Source organism: Lissotriton helveticus, chromosome 5_1 (assembly GCF_964261635.1).
Source record: "Lissotriton helveticus chromosome 5_1, aLisHel1.1, whole genome shotgun sequence".
In the NCBI taxonomy this organism is placed as follows: Eukaryota; Metazoa; Chordata; class Amphibia; order Caudata; family Salamandridae; genus Lissotriton; species Lissotriton helveticus.
In genome coordinates this window covers 958051928-958074894 of record NC_136065.1, presented here as the reverse complement: position 1 = coordinate 958074894, position 22967 = coordinate 958051928, and the positions used below count along the sequence as shown (strand labels likewise).

Here is a 22967-nt window from a genome sequence, read left to right as displayed (position 1 = left end):
TCTAGCTCACTTATTAAAATTATTCGACTTTTTTATGAAGTCAGTTACATTTCAAGCACATTCAAGAAGCCCCAATTTGTTTCATACATAAAAGATAGCAAAGATCCTGCTCAATGTAAAAAACTATAGAACTATATCCCTAGTAAATGTTGATTATAAAATATTTGCAGAAATTCTAGCATCTTATCGGTAAAGAGCAATCAGAATTTATAAAGAGAAGATTAGCGTCTGACAATACTTGTTTGTTTCTTAATTTTTTTAAGTAAAGCCCCTCTTCTTAAATTCCTGATAGCAGCAATAACTATTCTACTCCACAGTCTGAACCCAAAAATAGCATTGTCGTTCTATTTTGAGCACACAAGAGAGTTCTGGGTGGACAACCAACTCTTCGTGGGGAAAGCTGGAATGAAGAAGGGCCAGGCACTACAGAACCGAACCATTTTGCACTGGGTCGTTCTCTGTATAAAAATCTACTACGCACTAGCCAAGAATCAGCCCCCTGAGGAGTTAAGGGCTCATTCCACCAGGACTGAAGCTGCTACCACTGCATGAGCACAAGAAGTACCAGTCCTGGACATCTGCCAGGCAGCAATGTGGGCATCCCTGCACACGTTTACCAAGCACTACTTCCTGGACAGTCAGGTCGGAAGGTATGGGTACTTCGCCTGTTTGGTCCTGCAGGACTTTTTAATCTAGAATTTTTCCTCAGCCCACCACCGGGGAAGGTATTGCTTGGGTATCTATTCAAAGGTAAGGATGCGGCTAAATGTCTTAGATGAACAAGTTACTTACCTTTGGTAATACATTATCTGGTAGAGACAAAATCTAACCGAGGATTACTTACCGACCCACTCAACCTCCCTGCTCTGCGGACAATTTTCTAGGGTTAGAGCTGATCCCTTTCAGGGCTCTAGTTTGGACACACCAGTGTCAGTGTATGTCATGGCTCCGTGCTCCTGATGTGGGAAGTTATGAAAAGTAACAGGAGCCAGCATGCCAAGATGTCGCCTATATAGGTGCGGCGGATGTCACTTCTGGTGTGAACGCCACCGTAAGACGATGCTCTGAGCCAATCAACGCAACCTACTGCATGCACGGATACTGCTCATGCAAAAACCTTTCGGATCCAATCTGACGCTTGGGAAATTCAAAGGTAAGGAATCTGAGGCTAGATTGTGCCTTTAACAGAAAATGCATTACTGAAGGTAAGTAAGGTGTTCTTTTATCTCCCACCCTGAAGTGTCCCTTTGTGCGTTGCTTACATAAATTATCTATTTCTGCAAGGTTTCAGGATACAAAGTTAATATAGATAAGACTGGAATACTTCCCTTAAATAAATATACAACTAAACAGGCCTTTAACATCTCTTCTTTTTAATGGGCCCCATCTAAAATAAAATATTTAGGCATATGGTTTACACACTCTGTTCAGTATTCTGTTACTATAAACTACAACGCATGTAGCCTTGAATTGAATCTCAAAAAAACAAAAGTGATGAAAGTTGGTGTAGCAAAACAGAAATGTAATTCCTGGAAGGTAAGAGCAGGTACAATTGACACTGTTAAGACATAAAGATACATAGGGGTGGTGTTTGAAAATAGTGTGACTTTTAAATTTCATCTTAAGGATCTAAGGGCTAAGGCTGTGACTCTGATCCATACTTTTAAATGTCTTAAAAAGTCATTGAACTGCCAATCATATGATTTTATTCTCAATGTAATCAAAGCCAAATTACAACCAACTCTCATATATGGTTCTCCTATTACTAGAGGGAAAGATTTGAAAATACTTGATCTATTGGTGGTTAAGGTTTTTAAAGCAACCTTTGGGATTGCTAAATCAGTGTGTCAAGCAGGAGTAAGAATGGAGTTTGGTCTCCAGAGACAGAGCCTGGTATCAAAAGGAGCATTTTTAAAATGCATTGCAACATTGTCTACATCAGACCCAATCTCCTTAGGGAACATTTGTTGCCAAGAAATAGACAAGTCTGTCTATGTGGCTCAATGGAGATCTTATTTTTTAACCTCCCTAAGAGACATCGGCCTGCAAATTGCACTGTAGGATCTGAAAATGCCCAATTATCAGTTAATTTTTAAAAAACGTATTAAAACTGAATCGTTTAAACTAGACAATATTGATTTTTCAGAGAAAAATTGATGTATGGTATGTGATTAATTCATACCAATCACTACGTATTCAGAAGTATTTGAATGTTTTTTTCTCAGCAAAGTTCAAATATATGTTTTTAAGGCTGCGTATGGGATTAAACCCAACAAAGGAGGGCACGCAATCGTGGATTAAGCAGTAGGCGGACTATAGTTGTAGACATTGTGGTTGGCCACAGGAAACTCTAGTCCATATAGTGTGCGTGCCCTAAGTTGATCAAGCTTCGACGTACAGTTTGGAGACCTTAGTTCTTGGAGAGCGGGGTTAGTTCTGCTCGTCAGGCATTAATCATGTCTTTATCTGGTGAATCGATTCCGTTATTGTGTCATTTGGAAATAAATGTATTGGCAGTTGAAAAAATGTTTGATACAATAAGGTAGATCTCCAGTATTATCTGGCTTACACATATTATCACTTAATAATAATGTTATAAGGGTGACAACGCGACATCCTAAAAACAGGCGTGTCACTACTATTGAAAATTGACGTACTTTATGCTTGACTTAATGTGATGGTTAGTGCAATAATTGCATATCAGTACTTTATAGTAAAATGATGCACTTTATTATCGCTTTAATATGATGGTTAAGGCAATGAATGTGCATTAGAGCGTTGAAATGTAACTTGTGCATGAAATGTACATGAGAAAATCTTGGTCTCAGGTATTTTTTGTATTTGTATAAGGAAATGGTATGTCATGCACCACGTCACCTTTAAAATATAAAATGTGCTATATTATTGTGTAATTATTGATGCTATGTGAATGGATCTTATTCTTTTGATACATTTTAAAATTGTATATATCAGATAGTTTTCATATTTTGTGTAGTGAAGATGTTTTTGTGAAGGAATTTTTAATGAATAATCTAGTTATTATGATTGCAATGTAAAGTTGTTGTGATTGCAAGGATTTTAAGTAATCAAGCAATAAAGATTTATTACACATACACAACTACAAAGCATACCTTACTCAGAGTGATATACATTATTAAATCATGAAATACATTATTTTTGTCTTAGTGAGGACGTTTGGATTCTATTAAAATAATGCTTTCTCCGCTCGTACTCTATATCATCTCTATGTTGCCAGTGAATATGTTTAAATCCTTCTTAAAAAGATCGATTCTATGCTGAAAGTTTTTATGTGGTAATAAAAAAGCTAGAGTCTCTCCTTCCATACTCAGAAAATTTAAGTTAGAAGGGGGGTTAAACTTTCTTGGTTTCAGCCAATTCCATAAAGCTTTTGGATTGCACCAAGCGTCTCTTTGGACTCTGATAATAAATTATCCTCATCATCCTCTTTGGGTAGGTATAGAAAATAAATTATTTCAACCCACAGGAGATTCAATCTTTTTCTTCTAGATCTCCATTTACTTCTCCTACTCTTTCTTGACAACTTTGCTTTGATCAACATATCCTGTTGCTACTCTACCTTCTTAGCCATGCTTTTATGATAATAAAAACGTATTAAAATACACAGTAGACCTATCTATTGGAACTCAAGGAAAGATAAAGATATTAAATATGTTTGAAGGAGATGCACTCATTACTTTTCCCCATTTCAAGCAAATATTTAATTGTCCTCCTTTTCATTCTCGCTTTTTGTTGCTTATCAATGCTATCCTAGATGTTTTTTTTCACTTTATAGGATAATTCTTCCTCTGTAAGTTGCAATTCGGAGTTATCTAGAACCCTTCCTTCTTGTCCTAAAGTTTCCATGATTTACAAGTTTATTTATCTCCTAATCTCATACGTAGCAAGTCCAAAACTGACTTCCTTTGGAAACATGATTTAGGTATTACCTGGAATATTCCATTTTGGAATAAGATTTAGCTTTATATTTTTAAAATATACAGGGAATCTAACAAGACTCAAACATAATTTTGTATTTATCACAGACTTTACAGTACTCCAAGTCATTGTGCTACGTTTTCCACGGAGGCATCCACCAAATGTTGGTCTTGTGCCTTCCCCAATAGTGATATTATACATATGTTAATTTGGTGTACCAATACATTATCATTTTGGTATAGAGTTTGGGCTCAAATTACACTGGTATTTCTGTTCTGTCAACCTTGTAATGTCCTTATTCTCTTTTTTGGGACTTTAGCTAATTAATTTTCTCTCCACTATCCTAAAACCAAATTAATTGATGAATGTTTGGCAATAGCCTTGTAGCAAAGAATTGTCAACTGGAGGTACTAGTTTTAAATTTCATACAAGAGTAAGTGGGACTCTGTCATCAACATAAATTGAATACTACTTATGCATCTTTCTGTATGTATCTACATAACAGAGACTCAATATGGTTACCATTAACTAACTTTCTTCAAAATGATGTTGATAATGTTTCTATTACTTTCAGAACTTGCTCTAAAAACTTCCAACCACCATGGATTTTTACCTCTCAGTCTTTTTCCTTATTATTGACCATTGGTATTAATTAATGTGTTGTTCATATTATTTCAGTATGATATGCTTTTATTGTATAGGATGTGAGGACTTATCTCATTATACATATTTACACTATCCTTCTCTTGTTTTATTTCCCTACTTTCCTTTCCCTCCCTCCCATTTAAAAAAGACTCTACAAAATATTGTTTTATTTCCTAATATAATGTTTTTGGTGTAAGTGTTAGGATAATATCGTTATTGTTTTCTCAAATGGTTTAATCTAATTGCACTTATTGATAAATAAAGCTTTTTAAACACAAAAACCAGGACAGATTACATATTAAAACATTTAACCACCTAAAGAGAAAAACTTTATTTGAAAGTAGCAAGTATAAATACAAACATACCATGTCCTGGTTTTCTTGATAAGTAAAAGTAAATGAAAAAAGCATTTCTGGAGAAAAGAAGTTGTGAGTCAGATTACTTGAATGTGACCTTTTTAACCACTGCTAGCTACTCTGATACAAAGCATGGGAATCTATGAAAGTCCAATACTGGGGCAAGAAAACAAGTTACTTACCTGTACCTTTGGTTCCCCAGTATTGGTACTTTCATAGATTCCCATGCGCCCACCTCCCTTCCCTGGGAAAGCTCAGCCTTCAGCAGAGGTGATTACTATTACACAACGGGTACTAAAATCTGAGGCTCTTAGGCTCTCTCAGGAGGGTTCTATGGGGTGAGGCTACTCTGATTGGTTGTTGCAATTTTTTGGTCTCTTTTACAAAAAGAGGTGGCTATGCTACAAAATGAGTTGAGGCCTAGGCCTGTCTTTCTCTTTTGTACCTACTGCTATGGTATTTTTCTATTTACCGAGGCTCCCATTCCGACGACAGGGAAATGATACAAAGCATGGAAACCTATGAAAGTCCAATACTGGGGCAACATGCTGGCAGCTCTTATCACAGTATGCCAACCACCCGATATCGGTGGGGCTGAAAGACCGGCATCTGGATCGTCTAATACCGTATCCATTTTAATCATTGCTTGGCGTAAAGAGTTCAAGGGTGAAGCATATACATAAATATTAACATCTGATACCTTGAGATGTAAAAGTAATCATGAAAAAATGTAACATGGAAACCTACGGTTAGAAGTGAATGAAGCCACTGAATACACATGTTCTGGTTCCTACCACTTTCTTCAGTTTAATATATTTTGAAATAATTCAAATTTCGGGTTTATTTTCGAAGTATTCGGTACTCGCAAACCCCCTGGTAACAAACAGATTTTTTTTAAATAGCCCAAATTGAACATTCGGGCCGCGGACGTCTGTACTATAGGTCGCTTGAGGGATACCCCTAAAGAAAAGTTACATGGCGAAAAAAACCTCCGCCGCGGACCCCATGACTTGAAGCCATTTTGTTCTTCACATTAGGGCCCTTGGAAATTCCGGGAGAGCCCACTTGGTAAAATCGTGAGTTTTACCATAGACACACACACTCCCCAGGTCAGGGTACGCCTTAGCGTGCATATACCGCCGGGGAGTTCCTTTGGTCCTGATGAAAGCTTTGCTAAATTAGCAGTCACAAGCAGAAACATGTCGACCACTCCTTCACATTTAATCTAGGATACAGCTGATTCACTATAAAGGCCAGCACGTGTCCACTCCACCTGTTTTTAATGATTGCAAGCTGCCCTTCTATTAAAATTAGTTCAGGGTGCAGCTCGCCATCTTTTAATTCCTACACCACTCACTCCTTTTTTTGCACTATCACACAGTCTGAAAAAACCCGCTCAGCTGTAACTCAGGCGTTGTAGCACACCAGGGAGACAGGGAGACATTCGGTTTCCCTGGTGGGGACCCGATGATGAAGCATGTCACCAACTAGGTTGGTGAGTGAGGGTTCTTTAAAAAAACTGAGGTTTTTCCCCATCACACCCGGCCCCCTGCTTTGTTCTACACTTTGTTACTTCATTTGTTTTTTGCGCCAATAGTCACTCTTTTGTTTTTGGAAAGTAAATAGCCCAAATGTCGGTAAATATTACTGTAATTAGAAAACTAGTATTTTAAAAAAAAAATATATATGTTTTAATTGCATTTTAACATTTAACATACAATCAATTCAATAAAAGAAATACCTACTTGTGAGAGAGTAGGAACAATGAAATCCATGAATCCTAAACCATTGCAGGAGTACATTTCCAAAGCAACGAGAATCTTTGTCATTAGATTCTGCCCCTCATTATTGTTCTAACGTAATAAAGACAAAATTCCGGATTATTTCAATTCAACACGAATATATTTGAAGTCAACAAAAAGAAAATAGGTGAGACGTAATCATTAGTTGTTAGTAAACATAACATTTTGATTAAATATTCACAATGAATCATTACTTCCAATATTTGCATTTTATTCAGGTATTTTGTGTAGCTCTTAAATCCAGAAGTTTACTAGCACACTTTTGGTTATAAAGGATCATGGGAGGAAATCAAGTCTTAAGACAGTTGACAAGGAAGAGATTGGGCTTGAGGTGTTTATAAAGGCTGTCAGCTGGTGGGTACAGCAGCCGGCTAAGGTAGCTTTCTCAAAGTGTTTCTGCATCAAACTAAGACTTAAGGTCTAGGTCTGTATACTTCCCGGGAAGAGGGCAGGGTGACCCTATCCTGACCCCACCCTCATGGGGAACAAGGGGCACACAGAACTCTTCAGCATTAAAATTGATATTAAAACATGATTTTTATAGGAGGATTCGGGAATCCAGTGCTGGATCTGTCGACTCTCTCTGGGTTATTCAGACCTTCCAGAGGACTCAGGATTGATGAATCCTGAAAAAAGGTTTTTCAAAGAATAATTTGGCACCTTACATATGCACTTTGTCAAATCCTGCTCTGCATGGCGCATGGCCATCATCAGCAGGGGTTGGTCAATCCCTGCTGCGCATGGCCGAAGGCAGTGAACTAGGGGGTTGGCCATCCAAGATGGGATAGGCGCATGGCTTTGCTGCAACCAGATCACAACCCCCAGGCATGACTTGTATAATTTATGTTTTGATAGCAGTTCAATAACTGGCTTCCCCAGCTCAAGTGACAGTAAGCACATTATTAATACAACACTTAAAGTGCCAAAAGTAAATAATCGGGCCATTGTATCACTCAAATTATTCACAGCAAAGCATACATTGATCTTACGTTATTTGGGAGGTGATTTATGACAGAGGTGATAACTATTTAACAAATTGAGAGAGGGAGCGAGAGAGTGCAATAGAGAAGGGGAGGCTATAACATTACAGACAGCAGTCATATATATCTTTTTAAATATCCTTATCCTAATCAAATCAAAGAGAGCCTTACCTCATCCTCAGTTCCAAGTTCTGGACCGATCTGTTGCTGAAGTAAATGTTTCACTTTCACCCAAGTAGTAATAATCTGATTTCTGACAGCAATGGGCACCACTTCATCTGGTAACTTTCCATTTGTTAGATCCAGTACATATTCACAAATCTGAAATCAAAGAAAGCATGCGGTTTTCAATATATACTAAAGCTGCGGAGTCACCTATCAGAAAAAAGGGGCCAAATCCAGAGTTTAAACATGTAATTAATATATCTATATATCACCTAGAGTGCTTTTTGTAATTTAGTGTAAATCTATTCACAAGTTTTGGAGTTATTAAAGGTTATCTTCCACTTCGTTTTGAAAATCTAATTCACTGGTGAAAGTAGATTTTTTGTATTACCTCTGTGCAGTGCTTTAAATGAGTACCGGCACTTCTCATTCTTACCGAGCTGAGTACCGGCACTTCTCCACTGCCAAGGAGAGTACCGGTACTCAAGGTCGAATTGATAAGGTGGGCACCGGCCTTGCCCGATGCCGAGGGCCAGCTGTGTTCCTGTTCGTTTTAGCAGTATGTTTGCCGTTTGCCTGTGTCATTCAGCTGAGACAAGCGGCAGGATAGGGCCTGAGCGGCCTGCTGGAGGCCTGCTGCAGGCCTGCTGCTGCGGCAAGAGACTCTACTCCCTCCCCTCCCCACCCAGATGGAAGCTGTCATTGCCCTCAACAGCCCCCTGCCGAGCCTCCATGCTGGGACGCCTTGTTAGATGGTGTATGGAACATTTTCTACCTGGGGCGCAGCACAGTGATGTGTGCAGACTGAATGAGTGTGTGTGTGTGTGTGTGCGCGGGGTGGGGGGAGCCTGCCCAGGAGTGGCCACTTAAGAACCCAGGTAACAAGGGTCATTTTCACCCCTTAGCGTCTCACTGGGGTCTGGCTGTCTTTTCCTTGACTGGCTTGTCCCTGGGAATCCACCCCACCCCGCCCGCCTGCTGTGACATTGAGTGTTTAATGGGCAGGGACGAGATGGTGGTGGGGATTATCTACGCGGACTCCTTGGTCCCCAGGTGAGGTGAGAAGCGATCTACTGACCTTCCCATCAGAGGCCAGTATTGTACTGTCTGTGACCTCTACCCTGCTGGACTCTGCACATGCTCACGACGCAGCAGTGCTCACAGTCTGCCACTGAAAGCTTCCCGACCGCGGGGCCTTCTGCCGAGGGGAGAGGGCGGATAATGGGGTGAGAGAAGGTGAAGATTGAAGGGACAGATATAGAAGAAGCAGAGAAGATTTTAAAGGGGAAAAAGATAGACAGAAGGGGTAAGCGCAGATAGAGATGGGGAAGCGATCAGGACAGCTATAGAAAGAGTAAGACCAGATACAGAGAAATAGAGAGAATGATGGTAGAGAATGATAGGATACAAGTGGGGTAAAGAGAGTGGGACGGAGTTAGATACAAATGGGAGATAAGTGAGGGGAAGGGATGGAGAGATTCGGGGTGTGAAGACTGGTAGAGAGTGTTTGCCTGCTTCTTTGTGTGTGAGAGAGAAATGAAATCGGAGTGGAAGAGAATCGGGACACTCAGGAGGTATTTGAAAAGAAATGCGTGGAATACTTGTTTTGTGTGTATGTGTGTGTACTCTTGAATGTAAAAGGATTGCGCCAAATGCAAGTAAGTAGGAACAGTCTGACATTAAAAAGCTGTAACTATTATGAAACAAGGAAATATTAACATGTGGTGTTTGACATTTATTTTGTGTAATGAGTTAGCACATTTGGATTTTTTTCAGACATTTCTCTCATGTTTTGGTATGTCATGGAACTGGTGTAATTGCCCTTCTCTGCACATATGAAAAGTTTGAGACCACTATCAAGGGCAAAATGAATACGGTACTCAACAGAAGTGTTTTTGTATCAACATGTACGATTTCCTGAGGTGGTGGCAGCTCCTTGGGGGTTGCTTTGGAGTTAGGCAGACTGCGAGGATCTCCTCCTCTGCCTCTACCGATCCCAGCAAGCCAATTTGGATAATTTTATATAGCTGCATTTATTTCACTTGTATTTTTTTAAATCATTTATACCTTTTGCAGTGCCTTGCTTCGCTCACTGTATTTTTCCTGTGTGCTCTACTGACATCGCTCCCCAGTCCCGATCCACCGCGGCTGTGTGCCGTTTGCAGTGGCGGGCAGGGGTAGGCGCCATATTGGGTGAGGCCCGGATCCCTGGTGCACATCGAGGTAGCGCTCTAGCGCAGGGAGGGGCGGAACACTTAAAAAGACTGGGAGGTTGTGGGCCCGGGCGATTTCCTGAGGTGGTGGCAGCTCGTTGGGGGTTGCTTTGGAGTTAGGCAGACTGCGAGGATCTCCTCCTCTGCCTCTACCGATCCCAGCAAGCCAATTTGGATAATTTTAAATAGCTGCATTTATTTCACTTGTATTTTTTAAAATCATTTATACCTTTTGCAGTGCCTTGCTTCGCTCACTGTATTTTTCCTGTGTGCTCTCCTGACATCGCTCCCCAGTCCCGATCCACCGCGGCTGTGTGCTGTTTGCAGTGGCGAGCAGGGGTAGGCGCCATATTGGGTGAGGCCCGGATCCCTGGTGCACATCGAGGTAGCGCTCTAGCGCGGGGAGGGGCGGAACACTTAAAAAGCTATGGTCACCCGGAAGCGCAGCGGACGTGCGCAGCGGGCGCGCCGTCTGCGCGCCGAAGGAGCGCCAAAGGAGGGCCAGTCTGTGCCCGTCCGTGCCTCGGACGGGCCCAGGGCCAGCCATTCTGCCCGGCATCTCCCCCGTAGGAGGGTGGCTGGTAGGGTCAGATATTCTCGCAGTGACCTACTGAAGCTCAATCTGGTAGCTGGAAGGGGTCTCTGCACTCGGGCGGGGCGGGACTGTACTGCCGGGAAGTGTACAAACTGTGGTTTTCTGCCCCAGCCTAATCTACCCACACGAACAGGCAGTGGATCAGGCCCTACTGTGATTAAGGCAGGGTTAATTAATGCTAGATCCATGGTAAAACATGCGGCTGATATTTTTGAAACACTCGCTGACGGACAGCTAGAGCTCCTCCTCATCACGGAGACATGGCTTCTAACACCTGTGCTCCGATCACGGTACTCGCTGTCCCTAGAGGTTTTAGTATTGCTAGAGTTGACCGCATCACAGGCAGAGGGGGCGGGCTAGCAGTAATCTATAGGGAGAGATGGCACTTCTCCACTGAGCAGTCCGATGAAGTGGCCGATGGAGAAGTACTCCATTTCTCTCTTACTGTTAATCCCCATTTTACCCTGGGAGGATCACTGATTAACAGGCCTCCAGGCTATGCTAGGCACTTTATTGATGTGTTGGAGGAGTGTATAGTGCCACGGGCCCTGAGCTTTCCGAAATTCCTTCTGGTAGGCGACCTCAATATTCATGCTGATGTCTCCGACTCTACTGAAGCCCGATGCTTGGGGGAAATTTTCGATCTGGCTCAACTCAAACAGTGGGTGGATTTTCCAACCCATGATGGTGGTCACCTTTTGGACCTAGTCTGCTCTAACTTTCCCATCAAGGCATTAAGTTCAGAAAGAGTGACATGGTCCGATCACGAGCTTATCAGGTTTTCATGGGAGGTGGAGGACGCAGGTAGAATGGCTTGCGCCCTGCCTCTGAGCCACCCCAGGAAGATCAAATTGGTTTCGTTCGGCCAGGCCCTATCTAGAGCCCGCCCGACGCTTGCCCTTGTGGTAGGCGAGGCGGTTAGTGGCTTTAATGGGTGGGTGCAGCAGGCGGCTGATGCTTCTACAAAACATAACACCATGGTAAGGCTCCGTCGCACCCCCTCTCAACCTGGGTTCTCCCCCGAATTGAGGGTGCTGAAACTGGGGTGTAAAAAGTTGGAGCGAGCGTGGAGACACGAGTATAGTCCGGAGACAAAGGCCGCCCTGCGTACAGCCCAAAAGGACTATTATACCGCTATTAGGACAGCAAAAGGCAGCTACTATGCAGGGAGAATTGCCAGAGCGAATAATAACAGTAGAGAGATTTTCTCTATTGTAAAGAGCTTTCTATCCCCTGTTGCTGACACAGCCACAATCCCTTCCTCCATTCAATGGTGCGAGGAATTGTCTGTTTTTTTCATTAATAAAATAGCAAAGATTCAGAAGGACCTGCTCTCTGCTTTGCCAGAAGCCAGCAGAGCGGCAGGTTCCCCCCCTATGCTATGTCACTGTGGCACCCAGCAGTTCACGGACTTTTCTGTGGCTGCTGAATGCGATATATTGACACTTCTTCAGTCCTTAAAATCTGGCTCACCCTCAGACCCCTGCCCTGCTCGGGTACTTTCAGAAGTAGCCAGTACTGTATGCAGTGAGGTCACCCAGATTGTGATTTTTTCTTTATCCTCAGCAACTGTTCCTGCAGGCTGGAAGCAGGCAAAGCTTCTGCCGCTCTTAAAAAAACCAGGGCTGGATGTTGCTGTTCCAGGGAATTACCGTCCTATATCCCTTCTGCCGGCATTGGCAAAATTCTGTGAGAAAGTGGCTTTTCGCCAACTCGAGAACTTCGTGGAGACCTCCAACGCCCTGCATCCAGCTCAATCGGGAATCAGGGCGGCCTACAGTACTGAGACAGCTCTGGTTGAAATGACGGAGGCAATCCGGGAGTGTTTGGACGGTGGCGGCAGAGCGGTCTTGATTCTTCTGGACCTCTCTGCCGCGTTTGACACCGTTGCTTATGAGCTCCTTCTCGCCAGGCTGTCTGAGATTGGCATTGGTGGCTGTGCCCTGGCCTGGCTAACATCACTCCTATCGGATAGGACGCAACAGGTCTGGATGCCGCCCCATGCCTCAGAGCCTAAGCCACTTCTCACCGGGGTCCCTCAGGGCTCCACTCTTAGTCCCTTACTGTTCAATGTTTACATCACTCCCCTAGTTTACCTGGCGGAACAGTATGGGGCTAAGATAATTGGTTATGCCGATGACACACAATTGCTGTTTACCTGGCCGGACGATCATCTGGATACCACGGCAGTCCAGCTCTGTTTGTCCTCAGTCGTTCGCTGGTTGACTATGGCCCAGCTGAAATGCAATGAGGACAAATCCGAGGTCCTCTTCTACGGCTCTTTTCCCTCCAGCTTTAAAGATACGCTGTGGCCCCCGAACATTTCCAGCCCTAAGGTGATGGGTGGTCCTGCTAAAAATCTTGGTATGTGGTTTGGGGAAGATTTAAGATTTGAAGACCACATAAGGAAACTCTCAGGGACCTGCTTTGCTACCCTGAGAGCGCTGCGAAGATTCTTCCCACAGAAGAAGCAAAAGAGACTGTTGCCCGAGCTCTCATTTTATCGAGACTGGATTACGCGAACGCTTTGTTCAGCGGTATTCCTGCTTATCTGGTCAAACGCTTACAGGTCATCCAGAACGCCGCTGTCCATCTCCTGTTTAATGTTCCGAGATGGAAGAGCGTCCGCTCCCACTTGTGCAGCCTTCACTGGCTGCCAGTGGCACAGCGCATTCTATTCAAATCCTTAGTGCTCTCTTTTTGAGCAACTCATGATCAAGGGCCAGCCTACTTGAGGAAACGGTTTACCTTTTATGCCCCTCCACGTTGCCTTAGATCGTCCTCCCTATACAAGATGACTCTTCCTCGCTTTAAGCGGACTAGATTAGGGGGTCAGTCGATAGCCGTGGTGGCTGCCAGGGCATGGAATGCCCTTCCCCTTCACCTGCGCTCCATTCAGTGCGTGGGTCAGTTTAAGAAGAGTCTCAAAACTCATCTGTTTATCGGTGTGGCATAAGCTGGTCCCCTCGCTGTCTTTTTCTGTCTTTCTCCATCGCGCCAGGATACTCCCAAGTAATAGAGCGCGCTATAAAATGGTTTATACATACATATACATGTATCACCCCTCCTCTAACCCCGCCCATTACCACGCCCCTAGCTCAATGTAATGAGTACCTGCACTTATTTGTTTCCATTTAAAGCATCTGTGGAAAAGTATGTTTATCAAAGTGTAATTTGTGCTGTCTGTTTTTAAACTGTTTTATAACGTATTTACCTTACAGCCCCGCTCTAAAGACTGAATGCACATCCAATGCTTACTTATTAACAACCCCCCTCCTTGAGGGTCTTGAGGGCCTGTGCCTATGGACAGCACCCGGAACGCCTCATGGGTGATTAGACGCACTCTACAAATCTGAGTATTTATTTATTTACTTTTCATAATGCCCCATTATCATATATTGTGCACTCAGACCTGTGAACTTTAGTTGTGCATTAGTGGAAATATATTTCTTCTACATGGCATAGGGTCTTTTCCTTGCCAGGAGACACTGCAGTACACTAAACCTGTAGTCTAACCAGAACACAATGGTCCTCACTGGAGTAAGATGTCTGTAACACACATGTGAGTGGTGTACGTACACACACCTGCCCACATATGACATTTAATTCCCATGTCCCTAGCATCAGCAACCATGGCCTTACTGAAAAGTTAAATAGGCCCACTTGGGGGAAACCAATTTAACAGTACAGGTTTAGGGACGGAGCACACACACTGGCACTGAATGTCAGTGTCACCAGGTGCAGAATGATTATACCAGCAAACACAAGGCCTATAAGAAGGCACAATATCCTGGGTGACCACAGAGAAAAGGCAAGCTTTCCTGCAATTATCAATTGCGATCAGATATACGCAGGTAGAGGAGCCATGGGGAACCATGAACAACATGGATTTTCCTTCCTGAAACCACACAACTCTTGATGTAGATAATTAATTACATATACCTGACGTCCTGTCACAAACTATTTCTTTCCACCTTTTAACCATGTGTCCACTATCCCTACTCAAATACATTTTGGGGAAAAAGCAGCATTGTGCCACTCACCCCTACCACTCTCAGCAGTATTCTGTCCTCCTCAAATACAAATATGTAGAATTTGTCCTTGTATCCCCTTCTCTCTATGTTCTGAGGACTTATGCCACTTCCCCCACACAAAGCATGTGCTCTTCTCTACTCTTCGTATGAGTGGAAATCCAACCCCTTATTGACAGCATCTCTTACTCAGCCGATATCAACCAGGGGCATAACGCAGGACGCTGCAACGCTTGCCCCAGCCCTTTATGGTGGCTCCCAAACAGCCCAAGGCCAATTAACATATGTGATATACAGGGAAACTCTAGGGCCCCTCATCATAATCTGCAGAGGGAGTCAACCAATGTGTGTAATGCCACTGTGCCAACTCAAATGTCCAGTCAGCCGCTTGAACAAACTCAAACCTGGCAGGGAGAAGGCAGTTGGCTGCGATAGAGCACACTCTGCATTCTGTTAATTCCCTTGGGGCAGCATATAATTTAAGATTGCCCAGATGGCAGTCTCGGATTACACTGACTCACTTGTGCGCTTGCATACTTGGGGAAATAGGTTACCAACATCTGGTAGAGAATGGGTTTCAGAGCCCTATTTGATCTAGCACAAAAGCAGTGGAAAACAAAACGTTGCCTTTCATTGCTCTGACGTCAGCACAGTGAATGACCAGGATATGAACCTTTAGAAATTAATGTGGTTGGCATTAAACAAGACAAAAATGCTTAGTTCACCTAATATGGTGCTGTATTAGCAACCACAGTGGTTCCTCCTGCAGGGCGGAGGAGTGTCGCCCCCGCCTGCTGTGAGTGTAGCAGCTGCAGCCATTTGATTTAGTAAAGGGCACTCACTGTCTCCTCTTGGGGCCAGGGGCCATTCCTACATCTGATTGGTTGCAGAAATGTCTTGCCTAAAGGCTAAAGTGTGCATGTCAGACTGTCCGTCTGTCTTGCTACGGCGGCCGACACGCGCACTGCAGCCCGCACATATGTATTAGCTGGGCGAAAGCCAGCGGACTGCAAGCACAGGTTCCTAATCTGAAAAGGAGCGCTGTGTGAACCTGCTTCATCCAACAGATCATGGAGCTACTCTCATGCTAAGAGTAGCTCCAGGATTGGTTGGGTTCGTTGGTACTTTACTTCAGGCTCTATGTGTTTCTTCTGAGAACACAGTGGACTGCCGATTCCAAAGACGCCAACCGGATAAACCGACGTCGTCGTTTGTTTTTTATTTATTTAAAATACATTCAGCCAGATTCATCAAACGAAAATCCGCTCGCAAAGGGCCAGATTCTGAGAATCTGGCCCGAGCAGTATTTTTGCATTTGGGATGCATCATCCCAAATGCAAAAATCGCTAAAATTCGCTAAATTGCAATTCTTTGCATTTAAGGATTCTCAAATTGAGATTCCTTAAATGCAATGCATGAAAGTGAAAAAAATAGCGAATTCGCTATTAGGGCACGCAAATTACCATGAAGTACAACTTCATGGTAATTTGCAAAAACTGTGAAAAATGCACTAAAGTGCATTTTTCAAAGTTTCATGTTACGCACACACATGCCCTAAGGGTATGTGTGTGCGCAACATATGTGCACACATCATTTCAGGGGTGCAACAGGGTGTCCTTTGGACACCCCTGCAACTTTGAAATCGCAATCTCAATTTGTGAATCGCTATTTGCGATTGGCAAATTGAGATTGTCTACCCATTCATTCCTATAGGCCTCTAGGCCCATAGGAATGAATGGAGAGATATTCCTTAATTGCGAGTCGCAATTAGGGAATTATTAGAAATCGCTATTTTATTAGTGATTTCTTGATGCATAGCATTTTGCTATTCCTTAATAGCGATTCGGTTTTTTTCGCTATTAAGGATTAGCAAAATGTGTTCTTGATGAATCTGGGGGATTATTTCCTGATTTGCAGGAAGGTGTGCACAGCCTCGTGCTGCAAGGGGTTATGGCTCTGTACTTCATGAGGAGCTGCTCCAGCACACATATGTTTTATTGAGGCCGTGGCTCAAACTCACCCTTGCATGAGCCATCAGCAACAGGGACCAGTGAGTGTGGTTGAAGCGGGCTCCTGTGAAACCTGCCACTGGAGCTCCTCGAACATCCAGCTTCTGAGCCCTGCAGAGGCTGACCCCAGCCAGCCAGCCCTGCCTCTAGCAAGGTACAGGGAGCACTGAAAGACTGTTGTAAATTCAAAAGGCCCAGAGCTTCAGAGGCTCCGGAGGAGGTTGCAGCAAGCACAGGGAGGCCCGAAACTTCAGAGGGTCATAGAGCTGGGAGGCCCGGAGCTCTGGAGGGTCGCACTCGCAGGCAGGAGAGGGAGGCCCAAGAGGCCAAAATCTCTGCTGAAATATTGTATTTCAAGGCATAAAAGCGCATTATTATGGCGCACCCTAATACTTTGCTGGCAGGCAGATATTTGAATGTTTTTCTAGACATATATGGCGCACTGTGAAGTACAGCTTTCCAGGCCAGGAGGACAGATACACACTCGAGCCTTACTGTCCCAGTCTCCACTGCTCACTTTCTCGCTTTAGGGACTTCTGCCTTCTACTTTATCTCTGCTGTGCCACCCACGGTGACCAGGCTGCCATATTTGTCCCACCGCCAACATCCAGCATCGTGCCGGGAACGCATCAGCATCCCTACTGCTCTGAGGTGCACACTAGCCACAGTATTTGGTTAAGTACAGGGCAGGAGACCTCTGGGTAGGGACTGTATGGCCAGGTGTATAGTTGCTACCACCCAGATTGGCACAGATTATGTCACTGGCACAAGGAGCCCCACAGGAGTGCGGCCATCTTGGAGCCAGGCACTCTGGCACCTCCCCATGTTGTTATATTTTTGGACATTGGCAATGCATTGGGATGATCTGTGGATTGTTTAAAGATTGCCAACATTCTGTCACTGCTGGCGTGTGAGGTGATGGCTACAATCTTTTAAAAAACAATATGGTTGAAGATATGCTTGGCAAATGGTTTCAGTTTGCGGTTTATAAATTAAGGGGGAACTCAATATGCTGCCTCACCAGCACACCCTTATGCCACTATGACAACCTGCCGCAATACACAGAGCAGGCATCAACAATTTTTTTTTTTAGGAGCTTTAATATAATGCTTATTTTTGGTTTTTCATTTTAGGAATATTTTAGACAATATTTTATCATGCAAGAATGCAAATATGTCAATGTCTACGCCAGCTAAGCAATATTATCAGCTGGGGAGAGACGTATGGTAACAGAGTGCCCTAGCATAACAATAAGTAATGTTTTAATTGACAAGTCTTTGCAGGTGAGATTTTCTTTTGTCTTGAAACTGAGATGCCCTTGCCATATGCACTTTTGCAATGCTTCTATTTTCTACAAAAATGCCCGGCGCCATATCAAGGGTGTAGAGACACAGTATTTTTATGTTAGTATGACATTTCATTGTGATATGTGATGCAGTTAGATGAGCTCGGACTAAATTGCTCGCTTTGGGGTTCACTGTATGTTTTGCTTTTTTTAGTGTTTTATATTTTTGGGCTGAACACCGTGTGCAATGCAGGATATTGCCATATGATGTGTGTATACTCTGATTAGTGTTATTTGCCATCTGGTGGGATACGTGGAATGCAATATTTGAAAAATACGTTTCTGAACTTTCTAGGAAAGGTGGATTGCTGGGGTTTGACTACATGTGAATGTCTTCAAATGGGGTAAGAAAGTTGAAGCTTTGCCAGTGCAAGACGGCTGTTGGTATTAACGCACGATGAATGAAAAAAGGTTTAGAATACCTTATGTAGTTCTTTCATCTCTTTTTATGAACATTTGTATTTCTTCATCATAAGTTAAAGGCTTCAGCAGATTACACACTACAGCGTCAAACATATTAATTATTTTATCATGGTAGTTAGCAGGTTTTGAAACACAGGGTTTTAGAAGCCCAATAAAGCATTTTATGTGCAAAGATTTGACACAAGGTTTTATAATTTATTCACAGATTACTCTGTTGACTAAGGATTCTGCTCGTCCTTAAAAATCGGAATTAAAGAAATTAAAACTTCAAGGTATATGCATATGGCAAGCTCAAAATAGACGATATTTCAGGAGTAGAATACAATTAAGATAATTGAGAAGAAAACAAGTTACTTACCTGTAACTTTGGTTCCCCAGTATTGGTAACTTTCATAGATTCCCATGCTTTATATAATTCCCCGTCGTCAGCCTGGGAGCCTCAGTAAATAGAAAATACCATAGCAGTATGTACAAAAGAGAAAGAAAGGCCTAGGCCTCATCTCATTTTGTAGCATATCTACCACTTTTTGTAAAAGAGACCAAAATTTTGCAACAACCAATCAGATTAGCCTCACCCCAGAGAACCCACATGAGAGAGCCTCAGAGCCTCAGATTTTCGCAGTCGTTGTGTATCAGTAACCACTTTTGCTGAAGGCTGAGCTTTCACAGGGGAGGAGTCTATGAAAGTTAGCAATACTGGGGACCTAAATTTACAGGTAAGTAGCTTGTTTTCTTGCCCCAATATTGGAACTTTCATAGATTTCTATGCTTTGTTTCGAAGTAGCTAGCAGTAAGTCACCAGTGCACATTTTGCCACCTGAGTATTACAATATCTCTGCATAACCGTCATCATATGACAATCATATACCTTGTAACAATACATCAGAAACATTATGTGATAAAAAATGTGCAATCATAGGAAGGAGGGATAGAAGGGAAAGCTCACCTCTCATTGGAAAAGATTCCTCATGATTGCTTGTCCTACTGCCGCTTCACTCCTTATGAAAGAGTCCAGGCAGTAATGCTTTGTGAATGTATGGGCACTGCTCCATGTAGCCGCCCTACAAATGTCTTTTATATGGACTCCAGCGAAGAGAGCTGCCGAAGATGAAACTGATCTTGTGGAGTGAGCTCGTACATGTCTCTCCAGCTGCTTTCTTGCCGCTTGGTGGCAATAATGAATTGCACTTGAAATCCAGCGTGTGGTTCCTTGTTTTTAGAGAGGAAGACCTTTTCGAGGTGCACTAAAAGCCACAAAAAGTTGAGATAATTTCTTCAAATCGATTGTATGTGCAAGATAAAATTTGAGACATATCTGGACATCTAAAGAATGTAGAGACCTTCCTGCAGGGAATGTTGGTCGGGGGAGGAATGACTTTAGAACCACTGGTTCGTTCAAATGGAAATCCGAAGGGACCTTTGGACTAAATTTTGGATTGGTCTTTAAAAACACGTGTCCTTTTTTAACTGTAGAAAAGGTTCTAAAATGGATAGAGTTTGCAACTTTCCTAGCTGAAGTGAGGGCTAAAAGGCGAGCTAATTTCCAAGACAAAAATTTTAAATCCACCCTGTGGATAGGCTCAAACTGAGGTTTCATGAGATGAGCCAGATTGAGATTCCAAGTCAGAATCTCAATCTGGCGGTGGTGGCCGCAGGAGAGGAAAAAACCCTGAAAAGACCTTTCAGGAACTGTTTGATAATTCTAGCAGACCAGAGAGAAGAACCAGAAGCTGTTCTTCAGAATATTGAAATAGCTGCCAGATGTACTTTGATGGAAGAATGAGAATAAGCCCGATTTAGCCAGTGATAGAATGTAAGGCAGTATTTGATGAGGAGCTGCAGAGAATGGATGGATGTGTTTACGATGACACCATAGGCAGAAGCACTTCCATTTAGCACAATAGGTTTTGTTTGTACTTGGTGCACGAGCTTGAGTTAATATCTCCCTACATTCCTGAGGGATATCTAAGCTGTGGAATTCCCTGTGCTCAGGAGCCAGGCCTTCGAATGGAGAGAACTAGGATCTGGATGTATCACCTGTCCCTGGGACATTGTTAATAGAGATGGAATGGGACATAGGTCAAATGGATGGACCCGAGAAAGCAGGAGAAGTAGTGTGAACCAGAATTGGCGTGGCCACGCTGGTGCTATTAAGATCATCCTGAAAGGTTACATCTTTATTTTCCTGAGAAGCCGTGGGATTAGGGGATTTGGAGGAAAGGCGTAAACAAGTGCGCCTAACCAAGACATTGAAAGAGCATTCCCTAGCGACTCTCGATGGTGATCCCTGCTTGCATTGGGTCGGCATTTCCTGTTTTCTGGAGTTGCAAACAGGTCTATTGTTGGAGTTCCCCAGCGTTGAAACACTTCCTCCAGAATGTCTTGATCCAATTCCCACTCGTGGCAGGCCGATTTCAGACGACTCAAGGTGTCTGATGTTTTGCTGAAAGAACGACATTGTGGAGAATTGCCCATTCCCATATTCCCTGGGCTTCTTTCGAGAGCAGATGAGACCTCGTACCTCCCTGCTTGGTTATGTAATGCATGGCTGTTGTGTTGTCCGTCCTGACCAGCACGGTTGCGTCTTGAACTTTCGTCCTGAAAGCCTGCAAGGCTAGGCGAATCGCTATGAGATCTAAGAGATTGATGTGAAGAAAACGCTTTTCTGCGTTCCAGTAACTGCTCACTTGGAGGTCCTGTAAGACAGCGCCCCTCCCTTCCATAGAGGCATCTGTGGTTAAAATCAGAGGGGATGGAGCCATTCTGAAAGAGAAACCTCTCGAGATGTTCTCCTTGATAGCCCACCAGCCTGCTGCTTTTCTCATGAGATCAGTGACCTTTATCTTGTCCTCGAAAGAACCTTACACTTGGCGCCCTCGCATGTTCAGTTGTTCTTCCAAGGGGCGCCTTCGCAGTCTGCAGTGCGGAACTAGTGGTATGCCAGATGAGATCGATCCTAGGAAAGACTTGTATAGACGAACTGACAGGGATCGTCTCTTTTGTAAATGGTTGGCAGAGAAGATTAGCTTTTTCTGTCCTTCTTCCGAAGGAAAAACCTTGCAGCTTCTTGTATCCCGAATGGAGCTCAGGAACTTGACCCTCCTGGATGGAATAAAGACTGATTTTTCCTTGTTGAGATGCAGACCCAGGTGATTGAAAAGTTGGATGTAACTTTCGACTGCCCTTGCCGATGCTTGAGAAGACGGAGCTTTTATCAACCAATCGTCTAAGTAAGGGAAAAACTTCCAGTGATTGTTTCCTTAGGAATGTTGCTACCGGGGCCAACACCTTTGTGAATATCCGCGGAGCGGATCAGAGCCCGAACGGCAGTACTTTGAACTGAAAGTGGCTCTTGGCTACTGTGAGGCGTAAATATTTTCTGTGAGCTGGGTGGATGGGAACGTGGAAATATGCGTCCTGGAGATCCAGAGTCGCCATATAATCCCCTGGATTTAGAAGACGTAAGACGTCTTGAAGAGAGACCATTCGAAAAGAGAGTTTTATGAGATAGGCGTTGAGCTCCCTCATATCAAAGCTTGGGCGCCACTTTTCTTCCGTCTTGTGGATGAGGAAAAAACCTGGAATATAACCCACTTCCTCTTTGAGAAAGTGGCACTGGTTCTATCTCTCCCTTGGTGAGCAGTTGACAAACTTGGAGACGGAGAAGATGCAGGTGTTTTGATTCTGTGGCGCGAGGAGCTCTGGGAAGTGGTAGGTTTTGGAGTTCTAGTGTATGGCCAAATTGAACGATATTCAGAACCCACTGATCTGTTGTTATGATCTTTCAGCAATCGAGAAAACGTGTATACCTGCCCCCCCATCGGTGTTACAAGGGGTGAAGGACCAGTAGGCAGAGCCTGGAAGCCACTATTAGCGTTTAGAAGTATCTTTCCCTTGACGTCCTTGTCTACGAAAGACGTCGATTGATTTTGCCTTTGAGAGTACTGAGACTTGAATGATTGAGAGGATTGTGAATAGGAGGAGTAGCAATGTTGATAACCTCCTCCATATTTAGAGAAACCTTTTCTTCTTGCACCCCGGAAAGGTACTTTTCGATATTGAAGTGTGCCCAAAGATCTTGCCGTCTCGGTATCCTTTTTTAATGTCTTGTAAAGCATCATCTATATGCTTGCCAAACAGCATATCTCCATCGAAGGGCAGATCCAGAATTTTATTCTGCGCTCTCAGGCAAAACCAGGTACATCTCAGCCAACCTTGATGCCTCAGGACCGCTGAACCTGCCACGGCACGAAAAGCCGCTGTAGCAATGTCCATTGCACAATCTATAATCTCAGATGATGATCATTCGACTTCTTCTAGCATCTTTCTCGCTTCCGCTTTGGCACTCACTGGAAGCTGATCAATGAAAGGAGAGAGATCGCACCACATTTGGCGATCATATCGTCCCAAAATTGCTAGTGCCTTTGAGGCCCTAACAAGGAGGCT

The 22967-nt window shown here is 43.5% G+C and overlaps 1 protein-coding gene across 1 annotated transcript in view; it reads right to left on the bottom strand.

Annotated features, from left to right (window-relative positions):
- Positions 1–22967, bottom strand: part of CFAP46 (cilia and flagella associated protein 46) — a 1487057-nt gene that overhangs the window by 1039052 nt on the left and 425038 nt on the right. Inside the window, exons 21-22 of the mRNA XM_078643461.1 lie at positions 7912–8061; positions 6704–6811 (exon numbers count right to left, since the gene is read on the bottom strand). Of these exons, the coding sequence (XP_078499587.1) occupies positions 6704–6811; positions 7912–8061 (258 nt within the window). The remainder of the gene's footprint in view (positions 1–6703; positions 6812–7911; positions 8062–22967) is intronic.